This window comes from Pseudorca crassidens, chromosome 1 (genome assembly GCF_039906515.1).
Source record: "Pseudorca crassidens isolate mPseCra1 chromosome 1, mPseCra1.hap1, whole genome shotgun sequence".
Lineage (NCBI taxonomy): Eukaryota > Metazoa > Chordata > Mammalia > Artiodactyla > Delphinidae > Pseudorca > Pseudorca crassidens.
In genome coordinates, this window is record NC_090296.1 from 120,517,678 (window position 1) to 120,536,338 (window position 18,661).

Consider the following 18,661-nt stretch of genomic DNA (forward strand, 5'->3'; position numbering starts at 1 on the left):
TTTTGAAGGCGTGAGTAGGCTTTTTAGATGGGCAGGATTTTCTGGCAAGGAGAGTAAAATGAAGAGCAGTATGAGTTGAGGCAGAGTAAAGGCAAAGGCAACAAAAATGTTCTTGATCAGTAAACCATTTCTAGAAGAGACTCACTTTTGTTATTCTGAAGTTTATCTTTTGTTATGAAATGGCAGGTGATTATTAGATGATGAAATCATAGGCCAGGTAATCTTTAAAGATTGTGATGCTAGAAGGGAAGCTGGAGGTAGTGCTTGTTCCAATTCTTAATGCCTGAAAGTTAACCTTATCATTACATATTTGCTTCCTAAAACTTCATTTATTTCCTGTTAGGCTTTGTGGGTATCTTTTACGAAACATTGATTTCTCTGGATTTTATTCAGAGCCGCAGAAATAAGCTTCAGGATGATGTGTATTGGGAAGTTACTGAGGAATTAATTTTTGCTACTTTATGAAGAAATCCTTATTTTAAAAAAATTCTGTGGAAGTGTGCACTTCCTTCTTCAGAGTAGGTGTATTTAGGTAGAGATTTTGCAGTTTCAGAATCAGCCTTATTTATCAGTCATTAATGTTCGTGGGTAAGAAATATCAGGTAATATTATGGTACTAACTTGGTATGTAGTTCCACTTTGTTCAAAATTGTTTTAAGATTTGCCTCTGCATACGCATAATAATTTGACCTTGATATAAGGTTCCTTTTTCTTTTAGAACTCACTGGACAGCCCCCCCTGCCCTCCAAATTTAGTGCTATACATAATAGTAATGTCTACTAGGTACCCTCATACCCTCATCTTTTTAAAAAAATCTGTATATTTGTAGAATTTTGTGTGTGCGTGGACTTTGAGATTTAGAAATTTCATCAGGATATGATTAGATGGAAGTTTATTCATTGTGTTTTTTTTCCTCTTTAAAAAATGGTACAGTGAAGTTGCATTTTTGGTTAGGCATTAGGTTTAAATTCAGCCAGTAATGTGAAAACTGCCTATTATCATTTTCTCATTTAAATACCTTAGGAAGACCCTACATTGGAGGCTGATATTTCATCTCAGTAAGTTGGGCTTAGATAACTTTTCTTCTTAGTCTTGGAACAAGTTATTTCTTTTGTTGACTACTAAATAAAGATGAAGACTTGCATTTGTATTGTTCAAAATCATTTTTTTTTTTAACTCTAGAACTGAAGTGTGATGAGATGCACATACTAAGAGGGGCACACTGGAGCTGAGCTCAACTAGGAGAACAACAAGTTCATATCTCATATTGCATGCTTATACTGAATGGCAGGTAGAATGGTTCTATTTAAATTATTTCATATTTTCTCATGTATGATTGAATTCATTTAACTTAAAATGTGTGTATGATATGATTTCTCTCATTAGTGAGTTTTGTTGTTGTTCTGAACACACGAATCTATTTTAGGGTAGGAAAATTTCTTCTATTACTTTACTACGTATACTCTGTATTCTCTTTCTGGAATTCCACATAAGTATATTTTCTCTGTCTCTTTTCTCTATGACACTTTATTTCCCCCTTTTTTGGTGTGTCAGTTTTTGCTTTATATGTTTTGAGGCTATATTATTAGATGCGTATGGATTTAGAATTGCTGTCTTTCTGGTGATTAAAGTCTACTTTTTTCTGATTTTGATATAGCTATATCAGCTGTTTCGCTTAGTGTTAAAATAAGAGTTTTCACCCTTTCACTTTCAGCCGTTTTTATAGTCTTATATTTATGTTGTGTATGTAGCATACTCTTAGGTTTTCTTCTTCTTTATTTAGACTGACAATTTTTGCCTTTTTTTCTAGAGCTCTTAGTCTATTTACATATAATGTAATGGCTAATATATTCAGCTTTAAATCTTCCATTTTTATTATTTACTTCTCATTGCTTTGCCTGTTCTGTGGTCCCCTTTCTCTTTTTTCTTGATGCCTTTTGGTTATCTTCAGTTATGCAGTTTTTCCCTCTCTTAGTTACCAGCTATATATTCTTTTACTATTCATTTAGTGGTTCTTAACACATTATTGACTGGGATTTTTGCAGACACTAACGCCTGTGGCCATAATACGTCTCCGGTCAAAAATGTGTTAAATGTATCTTTGATTTATTACTTTTACCATTTATTGGATAATACAAGACCTTTTGAACACCTTAATTCTATTTGTCCTTTTCTTCTAATTTTTGTTATTATTGTTATGTATTTTAGTTCTGTTTATATTTGATAGCCACATGACATTATTATTTTATAAGCCATTATTGATTTAGATTTACCCATGTTGCTTGTATTTGTCAGTTGCTCTTCATTTCTTTCTGCATCTCTGAGCTTCTATTTGGGGTCATTTCCTTCTGCCTGGAGAATATCCTTCAGTATTTAGTTAGGTCTGCTGGAGATGAATTCACTCAGCTTTTGTCTGTCTGAAAACATCTTTATTTCATCTTCAATTTTGATATTTTTGGTGGGGGCTGCTGAATATAGAATTCTAGGTGACAGTTTTTTTCTTTCAGCCCTTTGAGAATGTCATTCCATTGTCCACTGAACTCCATTTTTGATGAGAAATCAGCCATAAGTCTTATTTTTACTCTCTTGTGGGGAATGTGCTTCTCTCCCTCTTTCCCCCTTTGGACACTTTTAAGATTTACTCTCTATCTATGATATTCAGAAATCTGACTGTGATGAGCCTCGTTGTGATTTTCTTTGTATTTATCATCCTTGCTGAGTTTCTTGTATCCGTGGAATGATTACTTTCATCATTTTTGGAAAGTTCTTGGCCATTATCTCTTCAAATTTCTTTTCTTCCCCATTGGAGTTTAGGCTTAAGGCTTCTTTGAATCCTTGTCATTCTGACGGGTTCAGAAAAACTATGGTTTTTGTAGTTTATATGTGTTGTTTTGGTTGTTGAGGTAAGAGTGACAGTCTCTTATGACTTTCTGCATTCTAACCAGAGGCAGCACTCCATTTATTGATTTCTTAATTTCATTTATTGTATTTTTCAGATCTAGAATGTCTGTTTTGTTTTCTTTTATAGTTTCTAGGTCTCTGCTGAAATTCTCCATACTGTATCTTTATTCCTTAACCCATCCTGTCATACGTGTTACCATGAAGGTTTGCTTTTATATTTGTTATTTCTCCTGGTTTTGGGGTTGTCTTTTGTTTTTATGTGCTTGTTTATTTGTGATTGAGTGCCAGGGATTGTTTATGAAAAATTATACACATAATCTGAATGCTACTATCTTCTCTCAGAAAGGATTTACCTTTGCTTCTCTTCTGGAATGTGGTTATATGAAGTCACTAATAATCTCAGGTCACTTTAATCCATTCAGGGATTGAGATGATTTAAAATTGGGCTTCAGACCTTACGAGCTGAAATATTTTGGGTTTACTTTTATTTCTTGTATGTAGCCCTTTGAGGTCCTAATCCACAGTTTAAGAGGTTTATCCTCCTCCTTGGCAGGTCCTCACTCCAATTTTTGTCCCCTCAGGGCTTACGTCTGTCAAGAGCTATGCTCATCTTCTCAGCCTCTTCAGCAGTAGTGGCCTTTAGAATCCACAGATACCTCTAGGTTAAAAAAAAACAGCTCCAAATACCAGGTTTATTTATTTTGATTTTCTCATTTTCTAGATCTTGGTCCCTTAATTCCTCATGACCTTGATTGCCCTCACACAGATCTTTTGTATTTTGTCTAGTTTCTTTATTTCTCCGTAGTGGAAGAGTTGGTCTGAACTGCCTACTCCGTCATTCCTGGAAGCTGAACTCTTGCAATGCCCCTTTCGTCTTTTCTCTTATTTGTGTTCTGTTAGAAATTTTCACGCTTGTCTGGTTTTTTGTCATGTGCAATCTGCATTTGTTGCCCCTGTTGTATTTCTTTGAAAAATTATTCAGTTGTTTTGTGGCTGAAAGCAGTCTGTCCTGATTTCAGATTCTCTTTTCATGTGCATGGTATTCTCAAGTTTTTTTAGGATTTCTACAGTTGAGATTTCTGTAGTTAGGAATTCTAGTACTTTAAAGTTTTCTCTCAGTAAATTTTCCAGGTGAAAAATTTTGTTTCAGTTGATAGAACAATCACTCCTTTAGCTCCTGGGTCTTTTAAAGTGTCTATTGATGGGTACTTGTAATGATGGGATGGTGTCTGTGTGTGCAGAGTATTGCTAGTTGAGATGGACTCTTAAACTTACGTGGGTTCGTGTTCTGATGTTTCAGGTCTAGATGAAAGGAGAAAATTTTAGACTTGCAGTAATTTTGTGTTGCTAGATCATTGGTTTGTAGGGAGTAGGGGTGCAAGGTATAGTCATACTGCTGTGAAATAGGTTTACTGTTACCGTGTTTGTTTTCAGTGCTGGAATTAAAAAATTCACAATTTAAATGCTGGCAGTTGGCTGTGGAACTAGCAGTAGCAGCCTCTTCTCTTTCTACCCCTTGTCTCAAAACTTCACTTCACACATGATCTGCAATGTGAATGCTCTGCCAGGTGCTTTGCCAGGCTTTTTTCTTGGAGGCACCCCAGGCCCACATATGGTTGGCACTCTTCTGTGATTTTCAGTGGGCTGCAGATTTTTCCCCTGGGTTTTTCTTTTAATCTATTCCTTTGATTATTTCAGCGGGTATTGGGGGTGGAGTGTTGGGTAGGCATTGATTACATTTATGAGCTCAGTTTTGCCATCTTGAACTGATAATCTACACTGTGTGTGTGTTTTCTCTTTTTCAGTTGGTTTAGTTTGGTGTCTGACCCAATTAAAAAAGAATAGTTTTATTATTTTCTTTTTACTTTTATGTACATATAGATTATAATGCAATTTCTGAAGGACTCTAATAGGCTAATTAACTCTTGCCTGATACGAACTCGTATGGAATGGGGTATTTTTTATTCCACAGACATTTTTGTGAATGTTGAGTATGTTTTCAGGACTGTGCTAGGTTTTGGGATTACAGACTTCAGCAAGTCTCTCAATCTTATATACCTATTCTTGAGGCAGAGATACATTTCTCTGAGGCTGAAAGACTTTTCTTCGGGAGAATGACAGCAGCAGTGTTCTTAAAATTTTGATTGTTTTTACCCATTGTTAAATATAAATGGGTACAAAGTATTGATAATAGTTCTTAATGTATGTAGAAAATATTCCAGTTAAAATCTTATTTATAATTTTGGCTGTGTTACTCATTTTTTCCCATATATAGTAAATTTCAGTGTATTCTCTGACCAGGTGATCATATCAAATAATAAGGGTTTATGTTACATGCATTATTGCATTTATTCATATGTAACACATACATGGAAAGTAGGATGGCATGACTTCTTTTTAATAAGGAATTCAGAGTTCAGTAAGGTAGGTAGGACATGAAACAGAAAAGTAGAAGTGTTATGTATTCATTATGCAACCTTTTACTTACGGGAAGAAGAATTAGGAATCTGCTTCAGTCTTAAATCTAGAATTTGCCAGTCTGAAAATCATTCTTTGGAAGTGGTTTGAATGATAAGGTATAGTAGAAGGAATTAGGAAAGCAGGTAGCTGAAGCCACAGGGTGGATTGGAAAAGAAAATGGCTAGCTTCATTATGCTGTTTCAGGAAGGACAACGTTATTTCTATCATAGACATAAAATACACTATAAGGAATGTTGGCTGTCTTCACTTTATATCCAACAAGAATAGTACAGTTTAGGAAAAGCTGTTTAAATTGAATCTTCCTGACTAATGTTTTGTTGTGATATAAGTTGATTTTCCTCATATGTTCATCTTAGGTTAAATACATTATTTATGTAATGTTATAAACTTGATATGACAAAGTACACTTGCTGCCAGGTTTTCAGTTTTTAATGCAGTGGCTTTCACACTTGTTCAATTGTTAGAACATCTGGAAGCAGTGGTGTGCTTTGTGAGATAATTGTGAAGTATTAATACCTTTAATTACATTAAACAAATGAAGTATAATTCTGCAAGCTGTAAATATGACATATGAATGCTGTTCAACTCAGTTTCAATTGAAGAAATATTTAATCAATATTTGTTGTGTACCATAACACAAGATAATTTCGTGATGAAAATGAATTATGGAAGAGGTAACAGAAAACAGAAGTAAGGTTCCCCTCCCCCCCACCTCCTCCCCCAAATCAATGGTTTATAGTATCTTTTAAGATTAGTTGAGGTCTTCATAGGGGCTGGTTGCTTTAGCCAATGGCAGCATGCCTAAGTGATTCTTGAAGTATAGTCAGTATTTTTCAGAGCATCATTATACATATACTGAGATAAATCTGTGCTCCAGAGGCCTGGTAATCTGCATTTTAAGAAGCATCTGCGAGATTTCTTACTCACAGAGCTTGAGAAGTATTTGCTAAATGTTGCCTGAAAAAAACCCCAGAATATTGCTTCTGAATTTAAAAGAAATAGTGTTTTAGAATGAACTTCCTCTCCAAGGGAATATAATTCATATGATAGGGTAGTTGCTATTTCACTTATATTTAGGAAATGTCTTTTTATAGCTACGAACATTTGGAATATTGAAAAGAATTGCCATTTCGCTGAAAGTCTTTTGTTATTTTCCATGGGAATAATCATATGTAATGATTTTTCAAATGTGAAATTTATTAGAATTTGGACTGTATTAATGTAATATCTGGAAGATTCAAAGTTATAATACATTTTAAAAAGTTTTAGTTTTGCTTTGTTAACTGCTTCAACTTTTGGAAGCAGGAACATAAATGAAAAGTTAAACTGAAAGTCTTATATGTATAAACTTTAAAAAATTCTTTCTCCAAAATTGTGAATTTGAGACTCATTCATTCAGTAAACCCTTATTGAGTATATACTCTAAGCCAGGCTCTGTACTGGGGTGTTGAGGATGATTCAAACTTAAACCCTGTTTTGATAAAGTTCATTTTAGTGGGAATGAGATAGGGAAGGAATATATATATATATATAAAAACAAGTGATTTGTGCATTGCCTAACTTTAAAGAATTTGAAATTCCAGTAAAAAGTATTTAACCATTATACTGCATGCAAGAAAAAAAACCACAGTGTGTATACATGTGTGGTGGTAGTGCTAGTGTTGCCTCATAGGCTGTTTGGTAGTCTGGGCAGTCTGCAATGATTTCTTGGATTAGAATGATGGAGGTGCAGAAAAGTTTATGGAATGGGAAGACATTTAGGTGATAAAATAGAATTTGGTGATGGATTGGATTTTGCAGTGAGAAACGTGTCCAAGATGATTGCTAAGTTTCTTTAGGATTTGTATAGCAGGATGGTTGATGTTATTTTTGAGGGGAAAGAAATAAGTTTATGGGGGACAAGAAGAGCATGAGCTTAATTTTGGATATAATGAATTTTGATATGCCTTATCCAGGGGGCAGTTTGTTACAGTCTGGAGTGTAGTGAAAGTTGTGGGCTGTAGGTTTGTGAGTCATCTGCTTAGAGTGTATGGTTGAGTAGAGAGGATGGGCTGTTACAGGACAGAGAAGTGAGTGGAGAAATAGGAGGAAAACCAGGAGAGGGTTGTATCATAGAAGTCGAGAAGGGGGTATCAGACTTGCTGGTAGATTAAGTATGGTGAGAAGTGAAAAATGTGTTTTGCATTTAGCTACCCATGAGTCACCCATGACCTTACTAAGAGCTTTAATTGGAATTTGGAAGCAGCTTGAGGGACAAGTGGGAAGGGAGGAAATGAAGACTGTGAGAAGTTCCAGAAATTTAGCTGTGAATGAGGATGACTGAATGCAGTGGTTGAGTCTAGTAAGAATGGTGTGTGTGTGTGTGTGTGTTTATTGGGCAAGACTCTTGAGCATGTTTAAAAGGCAGTGGAAGACTATGTGAGAGGGGTAGTTTGAATATACAAGGAAAACAAAATAATAATATAAGTTTCCTGAGAAGGTTGGGAGAATATGGGGTTGGTTCTGAGCACAAGTGGAAGGATTTACAGTAAGATCAGAGAGGAGAGATAAGGCTACTCTTTAACTGGAGGGAAGGAGCGTAGAATAGGTGAATATTCTTAATAAGGAAGTGAGGTCTTCTGCTGTGCATGTAGAGGTTTCAAAAGCAAGAAACAGTTTTCAGGAGAGTTGGTGAGCAAGTAGACCAGAGTTAGGATTGTCAATACTTTAAAAAGTACTAATATGAGAATATACTGTACTAGATTTACCATGAATTTAAATTCTGTGGGGATAACACTGTTTTCTATGCCTTTTCTCCCCTCATATGCTAGGGGCTCATGAGCTGAGCACCTTGGAGATGGTAGGTTCTCAGTAAATATTTACCCTAAACTACTATCTTTAAGTGAAAAATGCATAAACAGCAACTACTCTTGACTGACTTAAATTTTGTAGATTAATGATAGAATTAATAAGTGAAGGAAGCCTCTTCCTGTAATGGTGTTTAATTCACCATTTCAACAAATCTCTCCCTGCAGCCTACTAAACTTTTCTCTTTAATTAAGTAGCTGATTTACACAGCAGATTTTGCTCATTTGAGGACTCAATCCATGTCTAAACAGATAAAGGTAACAGCTGAGGCATAGTTAAGATACATTGTAAATGTGATCAGAATTTCACCTCAGGGCAATTCACTTTTGAGACATCCATCTCTAAAAACCTGTTGTGTCTAAAAGTGGGGACTTTTTATAACCAATTCTCCCTTATTCAGAGGCTAATTATGTAGTTTATTTGTCTCAAGATTAGGCACAGTCTCCTTGTTTCTCCCCTTCTAACCTATCCCTCGGTTTGGGCATTTTGTTACTCTAAGCTCATGTGTAAGGTAAGGAGAAGAAAAGCATAGAAAATAGATAAATTAATGACTAAAATGAAGCTCTCTTGCTTGTTAGTTTTTCTTTTGTCTTATTTCTGTGGTCCACTGGAAGCTGTCAGAAGTGACTGCAGTATTCAGTATAATAAAATGGGTTTTCAGTGTGTGAGGGAAACCCTCATCTTGTTTAGATGATAGAGATAATAACAGTTCCAGGCAGATAGAATTATTTCCCTATGTTTCCATATAGGCATATGGCTCTTTATGGGTGGGGAGTAACCCTTTTCTCTGTGTCTGTCTTCACACCCCTCCCCAGTAGCTGTCCCCTTTCTGTCAGTCTTATCCATAGCCGTAGGCATCCCCAGCCTACTCCCCCTCCTCACTGCTTACATGGATTGCTTTGCAAACATATGAAATGCTGTCATCTGGTGACCTGGGCAGAGTGTGACCAAGGTCAGGCAGGGTGCAGAGACCAGATGGAGGAATTCAAATTATGATCACTAGACCACGCCCCCCTAGGTAGTGGCCTAAACTTTTATCTCTGTATCCTCAGTGGCCTAAACTTTTATCTCTGTATCCTCAGGGCTTCAGTATCTGGCACATATTATGTCTCCAGAAATATTTTATTTTTGAATGAAAGACTATTTCAAAATCAGAGTATAGGAGGAATTATTTAATTTATCTTTCTGCTTTTGTAGATGAAAAATGTGAGGCTTAGATGCAGTAGTAGCTATTTATGTTCCTCTGACGTAGCTAATTATATTGTAGACCATACAGAGAGGTAAGTGAATATAATATGCAATTGCACCCTTCCAGGAATCCCAAGTTAAATAGAAAGTCAGCCATTTATCTAGCAGTTTGTGTGTGTGTGTGTGTGTGTGTCTGTGTCTGTGTCTGTGTGTGTGTGTGTGTCTGTGTCTGTGTCTGTGTCTGTGTGTTGGGCGGGTTGGTGGTGGTGTTTTTTGTTTGTTTGTTTGATTTTGTTTCTGGTGCCTATATTTTCTGGATACTGTGATATGGCAGGTACAGAGTTGCAGAAGACATAGACAGCTTTTGCCCTTAAGGAACTTTTCTGATGTAACATGAGACAATGTAAGAATCAATATGTCTCAAAGTGGTATATGATTAAATGCCAAGTAAGTGGTACACCTTTATATGGGCCAACGTTATAAATGAAAAAAATGCTCATGATCCATCATTAGGAAGATATGTATTTTCAGTTGTTTTTCTAGAAGTGGGAACAGATTTGAGTTGGGAGAACTCTACATCTGGAAGTACATGTTGGTGCTTATTGTCTACTTGATGGAGACGATGGAAGGGTGTTGCTCAGTGTAAACTGTCCATGTGGAGACCAGGCTGGTTAATGGATTCTTTTGTGTCATATGATGCCTTGAGAACTCATGATTTTTTCCACTGGAAGGGGACCTTCAGGATCATCTGCGTCACCCTTTCCTTTCTCTCTGGTCCACTTGATTAGATCCACCATTACTTGAGCTGTGACTGGCACTATGACACTTTCTCTTGTAGCTTATTTTCTCTCTGTATTTCCTTTATTACTAAATTTAGCAAAAAGTTCGCCACGTATAAAATGGATTTCTCATATTTTCACTGTTTGGGGAATAGTTGAGTGTGGAAAGAGAGTGTAGAAATCTGGGAGGGAAATGGTGAACTATTGATTCCGGTGAATTTATCAGAAGTACAGAGAACCAGGAACTTAGGTGCAGTTCTGGTCTCCCTTTTGGCTGCTTTTGGTTTGTGATGGCATAACTTCACCTGCAGATAGTCATGATGAATATTTTCCTTTTTATTGGTAGCAACACGGGGGTATGAATAGATCCTGTGGCATATCTAGATATAAGAAGCTATGAGGATAATGACATTTAGTACATAATATTTACCTTACTATCAAGGTGTTTGTAATCTAGTTGAAATATATTACCTTCAAAAGGTTTATAGTCTGATTGAGGGTTAAAGGACCTGAAAAAGTTAAATAACAATAGCATATATCTTGTTCTTTGTGCCAGATGAATGCTCATCACTGTTTTCCCAGTGTCTAGAACAGTGCCACGTACATAGTTGATTTTCAGTAAGTATTGGTCGATGGATAAATAGAAGGTACTGACAGTAAACATAGGGGGCCTCTTGAGGGCTGTGGGAGTTGGAGAAGGACTGAGATCTTGTACAGTGCAAAGGGTAAGTAACTTCATTCTGTCCAATTTTGTGTTTCTGATTCTTCCTGACCTCAACACTTCCCCCCACCCCCCAACCTCTTCAAATCCTGAAGCTGTTTCTTCCTTTTGATCCCTGATTTTTTCCTTCAGAAGCAAGCCTGACTTCTCTTTTATTTTGCCACTGCTTTGTTCATCTCCTGAAATCTTCCTTGCTTCTTCTCTTCCCAAGTCATTACTGTTTATTTCCTAGGATTTAGAAGGATCATGTTTTGGTTTATAAGGTGACTATGTTTTCTTAGGTCCTAGTTCCCTCTTCCCCTGAAGAGGAGGTGAGGCACTATCTGGGAAAGACCTGAGTTATCAGAAAAAGTTCCAAAACATCTATGATTAAGAGGAAAATTCTGTAGGATAGGTGGTATCTTATAATAACATAGCAATTTTTGAGCCACATTTTCAGGCTGTCATAACTACCTTTTAATTGGCTACGTTTTTTTAAACACAAATTAAACTAGTTATGTTCTCCACCCTCCTCAATTTTGGCAGTATAAAGGCCTGTTTCACAGAGAAGAACACGTAAACAAGTAAGTACAAGGAAGCTTGTGTGAATGAAATTCTGCTCTATAGCTCAGTGACTTTCTCTGATTTAAGATGTAGCTCTTGGCAACTTCAAATAGTTTGTGTTCTCTGAGGGAGAAGTCCAGTCTATTTAACTGTTTACTAAAAACTAATTATGATTCTCCAATGGGAAATAAGATTCTCAGACTCATTCATTCAACAAGCATTTATTGAGTAGCTAACATGTGTGAGGCACTGTGCTACGTACTGAGAGATGGGAGAAATAAGAGTTAAATGACATATCATACACAAAAATAATCAAAATGCTGTGTAGCAAGTGATGATGCTGTAAAAGGGGTGCAGAGTGCTTTAAGAGTTCTAAAAACGGAGAAGTTACTTCCAGACAGAGTAACTCAGGGTAAACTTTATAGGAATGGTAGAATTTGAGCTGGATGGTGAAGGGCTGAGTACATGGTCTCTGCACCGGAACACAGGCTGTTGGCCCTGGCTGAGTAGAGTATGTGGAGATGGGAAGGGGGGCAGGAAATATAATGAGCAAACACCTATGAGTAAGAAAGCGTTTGTGATATGGGCACAGAAAGTGATTTACTTTGAGGTTTGGAGTGTTCATGTGAAGTGGCACAAGATAGGGATGGGTGCTTGATTTGGCAATGGGGTATGCTATGAATTGGAGGAATGGGTTGAGTCTAGGCTATTTACCAAAAATTGGTGTTTCGTGGAACATTGTTCCTCTAGTCAAGAAGTTATTAGTTTTATTGTGGAAAAAAAAAAAGTATTCTCTGCTCAAATAAGTTAGAGAATTCCTTAGGAGAGGGAGAATGATATTGATATCTTAGAATGATTTCTGTGGTATACTGTTTTCAGTTATGTTGCTGTATTAAAAATAGTGGCTGTTCCAGTGTTCTATAGATTTTGTCAGTTGAAATTTGTTGCAGTTGATGATGATGTCCTTCAAGGATGGTTGAAGAGCAGCAGTGTAGGTGATTGGGCTGGCCTCACTCCCCTCTTCTCATTCCACAGAGGGTTCTGTGTAGTTTAGATAATGGCAGTGCTTCCTACCTTGCTGCTCAGTAAGAAGTCCAGTACACAGTAAAAGATTCTTAAAAGGCTTTAGGGACACTCTGGAGTAGGGTGTGGCATGAGCAGTTGTTGGTTATACAGGTATAGGAGATGCCCTATGTTTCAACTGTGTAAAATACAGTTGGCTAGGGGGCTTCCCTGGTGGCGCAGTGGTTGAGAGTTCTCCTGCCAATGCAGGGGACACGGGTTCGTGCCCCGGTCCGGGAAGATCCCACATGCCGAGAAGCGGCTAGGCCTGTGAGCCATGGCCGCTGAGCCTGCGCGTCCGGAGCCTGTGCTCCGCAACGGGAGAGGCCACAACAGTGAGGGGGCCTGCGTACCGCAAAAAAAAAAGATGGCTGTATTTTCCTCGTCTTTCTGTAAATCTCACTAGCAGTGCTGGGTGTTCCCAAGGTTTTGGGAACTTTAGGCAAGTTGGTTAACCTCTCTGTGCCTCAATTTTCTCATTGTGGAAAGCTCTATATGCCAGAGACTTTAAAAAAGTGCGTCGCATGTAACAAGTCATTTACTCTGTGGTTATATAACTAGTAAGTGACAAGCAGGAATTTAATTTAGGCAAGGCTGTTAACCAGCTGGCTATACTACAATACACTAAACAGTGTAGTTTTCCCTCCTGGAATGTTGGCTTTTTAACTCTTTTTTTTTTAAATTTTACTTTATTTATTTTTTTATACAGCAGGTTCTTATTAGTTATCCATTTTATACATATTAGTGTATATCTATAAATCCCAGTCTCCCAATTCATCCAACCACCACCAGCACTTTCCCCCCTTGGTGTCCATACGTTTGTTCTCTACATCTGTGCCTCTATTTCTGCCCTGCAGACCGGTTCATCTGTACCATTTTTCTAGGTTCTACATATATGCATTAATATATGATATTTGTTTTTCTCTTTGTGACTTATTTCACTCTGTATGACAGACTCTAGGTCCATCCACCTCACTACAAATAACTCAATTTCGTTTCTTTTTATGGCTGAGTAATATTCCATTGTATATATGTGCCACATCTTCTTTACCCATTCATTTGTTGATGGACACTTAGGTTGATTCCATGTCCTGGCTATTGTAAATAGAGCTGCAATGAACACTGTGGTACATGACTCTTTTTGAATTATGGTTTTCTCAGGTTATATGCCCAGTGGTGGGATTGCTGGGTCATATGGTAGTGCTATTCTTAGTTTTTTAAGGAACCTCCATACTGTTCTCCATAGTGACTGTATCAATTTACATTCCCACCAACAGTGCAAGAGGGTTCCCTTTTCTCCACACCCTCTCCAGCATTTGTTGTTTGTAGATTTTCTGATGATGCCCATTCTAACTGGTGTGAGGTGATACCTCAATGTAGTTTTGATTCGCATTTCTGTAATAATTAGTGATGTTGAGCAGCTTTTCATGTGCTTCTTGGCCATCTGTATGTCTTCTTTGGAGAAATGTCTATTTAGGTCTTCTGCCCATTTTTTTGATTGGGTTTTTTTTTTAATATTGAGCTGTATGAGCTGTTTATATATTTTGGAGATGAATCCTTTGTCCGTTGATTCATTTGCAAATATTTTCTCGCATTCTGAGGGTTGTCTTTTCATCTTGCTTGTAGTTTCCTTTGCTTTGCAAAAGCCTTTAAGTTTCATTAGGTCCCATTTGTTTATTTTTGTTTTTATTTTCATTACTCTAGGAGGTGGATCAAAAAAGATCTTGCTGTGATTTGGGTCAAAGAGTGTTCTTCCTTTGTTTTCCTCTAAGAGTTTTATAGTGTTCAGTCTTACATTTAGGTCTCTAATCCATTTTGAGTTTATTTTTGGGTATGGTGTTAGGAAGTGTTCTAATTTCATTCTCTTACATGTAGTTGTCCAGGTTTCCCAGCACTACTTATTGAAGAGACTGTCTTTTCTCCATTGTATATCCTTGCCTCCTTTGTCATAGATTAGTTGACCATAGGTGCGTGGGTTTATCTCTGGGCTTTCTATCCTGTTCCATTGATGTATATTTATGTTTTTGTGCCAGTACCATATTGTCTTGATTACTGTAGCTTTGTAGTATAGTCTGAAGTCAGGGAGTCTGATTCCTCCAGCTCTGTTTTTTTCTCTCAAGACTGCTTTGGCTATTCGGGGTCTTTTGTGTCTCCATACAAATTTTAAGATTTTTTTGTGCTAGTTCTGTAAAAAAATGCCATTGGTAGTTTGATAGGGATTGCGTTGAATCTGTAGATTGCTTTGGGTAGTATAGTCATTTTCACAATATTGATTCTTCCAATCCAAGAACATGGTATATCTCTCTATCTGTTTGTATCATCTTTAATTTCTTTCATCAGTGTTTTATAGTTTTCTGCATACAGGTCTTTTGCCTCCTCTAAGATCAGGAACCATAGAAGGGTGCCCACTCTCACCACTGTTATTCAACATAGTTTTGGAAGTTTTAGCTACAGTAATCAGAGAAGAAAAAGAGATAAAAGGAATCCAAATTGGAAAAGAAGTAAGACTGTCACTGCTTGCAGATGACATGATACTATAGAGAATCCTAAAGATGCCACCAGAAAACTCCTAGAGCTAATCAATGAATTTGGTAAAGTTGCAGGATACAAAATTAATGCACAGAAATCTCTTGCATTCCTATACACTAATGAGGAAAAATCTGAAAGAGAAATTAAGGAAACACTCCCATTTACCATTGCTCTTTAACTCTTTAGTGTGCACTCATTCCCATCCTCTTTATTTAGTCATACCTACTTCTTCTGTTCCAATGCGAAAGGAAAGAAGTTCTTTTTAAATTGTTCAGGAATGTATATGGTGAAGAGAATGCCCATTATTGGAGTCTTACTGTTACTAGTTATTTACTACCCCAAATCCTTTGCTCCAAAGAGCAGAGGTTTTGCTGGGAAGTTTGGCATGTATTATATGCTGTTATGCCATACAGTAGGCCCCAAATTGTGACCCTAGGAATACAAATTGTGTATTAAAAATATTCTGGTGTTAAAACAAGGTAATTTCTAGGAAGCATTTTCCCTGAAACTAGAGTTAGTAAAGAATGCCAATAATTTTTCTTGTTAGTGGGTGAAATTACCCAATCTTACTCTTGATCGTTTTTTTTTAATTTTAATTTTTTACTGAAGTATAATTGAAATGTAGATATAGTTGAAATGTAGATGTATATTTTAAATGTACTATTCAATCAGTATGAATATACAGTTTTAATTTTTTTGCATTTTTTAAATTGGTTTGTGAAAATATATTCTGATTTAAATAATTGTCTCTCTTTGTTTTCTGTGTGTTTGTTATGAAATTCATATGTATTTTCAAGTCATATCTTTTTTACTCAGACATATGTCAAACAATAACCTAGTAGTGGAGGTAATCTTTTGTATGATCTTCTGGTATATTTGAATAGTTTCCCTTCGAAAATGGACTGTTAGTGTTGGAGCTACATAGAGTGAATAAATTTCCTGGGAGGAAACGATAATAAAATATTCAGGAAGTTATTAGGAAATGAGAACTTGTGTTCTTGTTCACTTAGATAAGCTGCTGAGACCTTTGTGTATATCAAAACAGTTTGTATTAGAGGAAGGAATGAGAGGTTTGGCAACTTTCTTCTGATAGTGTTAGGGACTGTGGACTATAGAATGATGGGGTGTATGGTGCAAAGTTGTTTGAGAATTGTTTTTTCTCTATTTGAGGTTTCTGTCAGGGAAGAAAAGTGAGAGTTTTCTGAAGCTGGGTTATGTAAATAAGAGCCCAGTGGGGAAAACTGTTCCCTACATTCCCCTCCTTGGTTCTATTAACAGTTTTTCTTCCTCATGCTTTGTTCTCATGTCATCATTAGACTGTTGGGCTCTGTCCTTAATTTTAGCCATTTTGTTCTAAAGTAACTAAGAACACTGTAACTCTCTAGGCAGTATTATTCCTTTTACTGGCTGGAATTGATGTACCAGTTGTATTTAACAAGAGGCTTGTTTTTCCTTAGCATGTGTTCATGGCAGGACGATTCACCCGTAAGTTGATGAGTTCTGCATCCCCTCATTTGCAGGGACCCCTTTTAGGGTCTGGGAGAGGCTCTAGCAATGTGTTCAGTACTTATATATTTCTGTACAATCTGCAAAAGTGAGACTTTTTCCCTATTCTTTTTCTTACAGAAGGCCCCCAAATTATATATTCTTCAAACCCCACAAAACTCAGATCAGCCCTGGTTCATGAGGCAGCTTGGGTATTGATTTCTAATCGTGGCTGAAGTAGATTTGAAGGATATCAGGAAGGAAATATTAGTGAGGAAGCTGAGCTATTGCCTGGTATTTGCAGTGGCGAGGGGTCTCTTTCTGAGTGTCGGGAGCCATGGCTGCTGCTTCTGCAAACATGAGCCAGGAAGAGGCAGGAGAAGTTGGATTAGGGCTGGAGGAGGAGAGGTGGAGGGGAGGGTTTGCCACAGCCAGGGTGGTGAGCAGGTGAGGATGTTCTCCTTAGATTGAAAAGATGCATTTGCAAGAAGTGTTTCCAGTAGCATCTTAAAATAACTGAAGAGTCATTCCAAGGTAGTATATTTCATCTTGAAATTTAATACATTTTTAGAATTTAAGAATCATTTTAATGAAAAATTTTGAAAAGTCAATTTCTTAATTAACTGCTTCACTTGAGATTAGTGTTTATTGATTAGAATATTTTTCTGAAAACACTGAAATGTCACTGGTTTTTTGGGTTGCTATAACGGGTTTTGATAGCTTCTTGGTTTGGTAGGTGTTTCTCCTCTTTGTCCTTTCTTCTCTTTATTCATGTCTTTCTTCACAATTTCTTTTCGTCTCTTGCTTTCCTTACTTTTGGATTCAAAGCTCTTTCTTACACTTCTGAGGGTTTTGAATGACTGGACTGTGGATAACCACATTTTAAAATTGTATTTTAGTGTTCTGCTTTCTTTAAAGATAATTGTGTACCCTGCATGGCCTGGAGACAGATTTACAGTTAAATAGATGTGTAATGTTCTAAGGAGCAATCACATCTAGCCTGTGGTTAACTGGCTCAGGTTCAAATATGCTTAAAATTATTGCACTTTTCCTAAAATTCCTTCTAATTGGACTAACTTCTCAGGACTGATAAGAGCATTTCTAGAAAGTTGCATGGATCTGCCACCTGGTGGTGAAATATTACAGCAAGCACTAAATATTTGATGAGAGTTTAGATTTAGAGTCTACTTAGCCTCTTTAGATATGACATTTTCTTCCCGTAAGTTTTCTTTGAGTGAGAAAAAGTTACTTAAACATGACAGAACAGGGAAATTTTGACTAATGTATTACTGTTGACTACCTTATATAGGACTCTTCCTGGCTTATGAAATTTGTTTATTACTGAGTTGAAATAGTTACTCTAGTCACTATGAGAATGTACTCCTCTTGAATTCGAAAGAGATGAGCTTTTTGAGAAGAAAAGTTTGTCGTTAATTATTCTAAAAGTTTTAATATGAATAATCATTGACTCAGGAAAAAAAGATATCAGGACAAAGACAATTTTTTGGAGAGAGAAATAAAGCATTCTGTTTATTCACTTTGAAAAACAGCCAGAGGCGTTTTAAAGTTTTTTTTAAGCAAATACATTAACAGTATTTAATGGCCCTAAATTAGCTTATTAATACAAATAAATATTTATTATATACTGGGCACTGTATTAGGTATAGAAGAGAAAGGCGTGAAAAACAACCCAAATGTCTTCTGTCCTTGTGGAGTTTATAAACTAGCAAGGGAGGCATACATACAGCGTACTTATAATTTAATTTCACTAAATATGACCTGATTGTGTTCCAGAATGTTTGTATTCATTTATACTCCCACCAGCAGTACATATGAATTACCATCTCCTCTATCCTCGCCAATATTTGATAGGACTTAATCTTTCTAACCTGCCATTTTGACACAGGTATAGTGTTATTTCAGTGTCGGTTGAATTTGCATTTTTCTGATTACTAATGGGTCTTGCGATGATTGCAGCCATTTAGCTGTCTGCTTCCTTAACTTTCCTATTTACATCCTGTGTGAATTTTTATGTCAGATTTCTGGTCTGTTGTTGATTTGCAGTTCTTTTTATATTCCTGATAACTAATGAGTCTTGTAGTGATTGCAACCATTCAGCTCTCTG

At 36.6% G+C, this 18,661-nt stretch overlaps 1 protein-coding gene across 17 annotated transcripts in view; it reads left to right on the plus strand.

Moving 5' to 3' along the window:
- NEO1 (neogenin 1) overlaps window positions 1-18,661 on the plus strand; it is a 241,339-nt gene that overhangs the window by 11,842 nt on the left and 210,836 nt on the right. The window contains exon 1 of one of the 17 annotated variants that reach the window (XM_067752910.1): window positions 1,270-1,291. The exons of the other annotated variants lie outside the window; for them this stretch is intronic. Within the exon in view, the coding sequence (XP_067609011.1) occupies window positions 1,285-1,291 (7 nt within the window). The 5' untranslated portion in view covers window positions 1,270-1,284. Of the gene's footprint in view, window positions 1-1,269; window positions 1,292-18,661 lie in introns of those variants that run through there. 17 annotated transcript variants of the gene reach the window in all.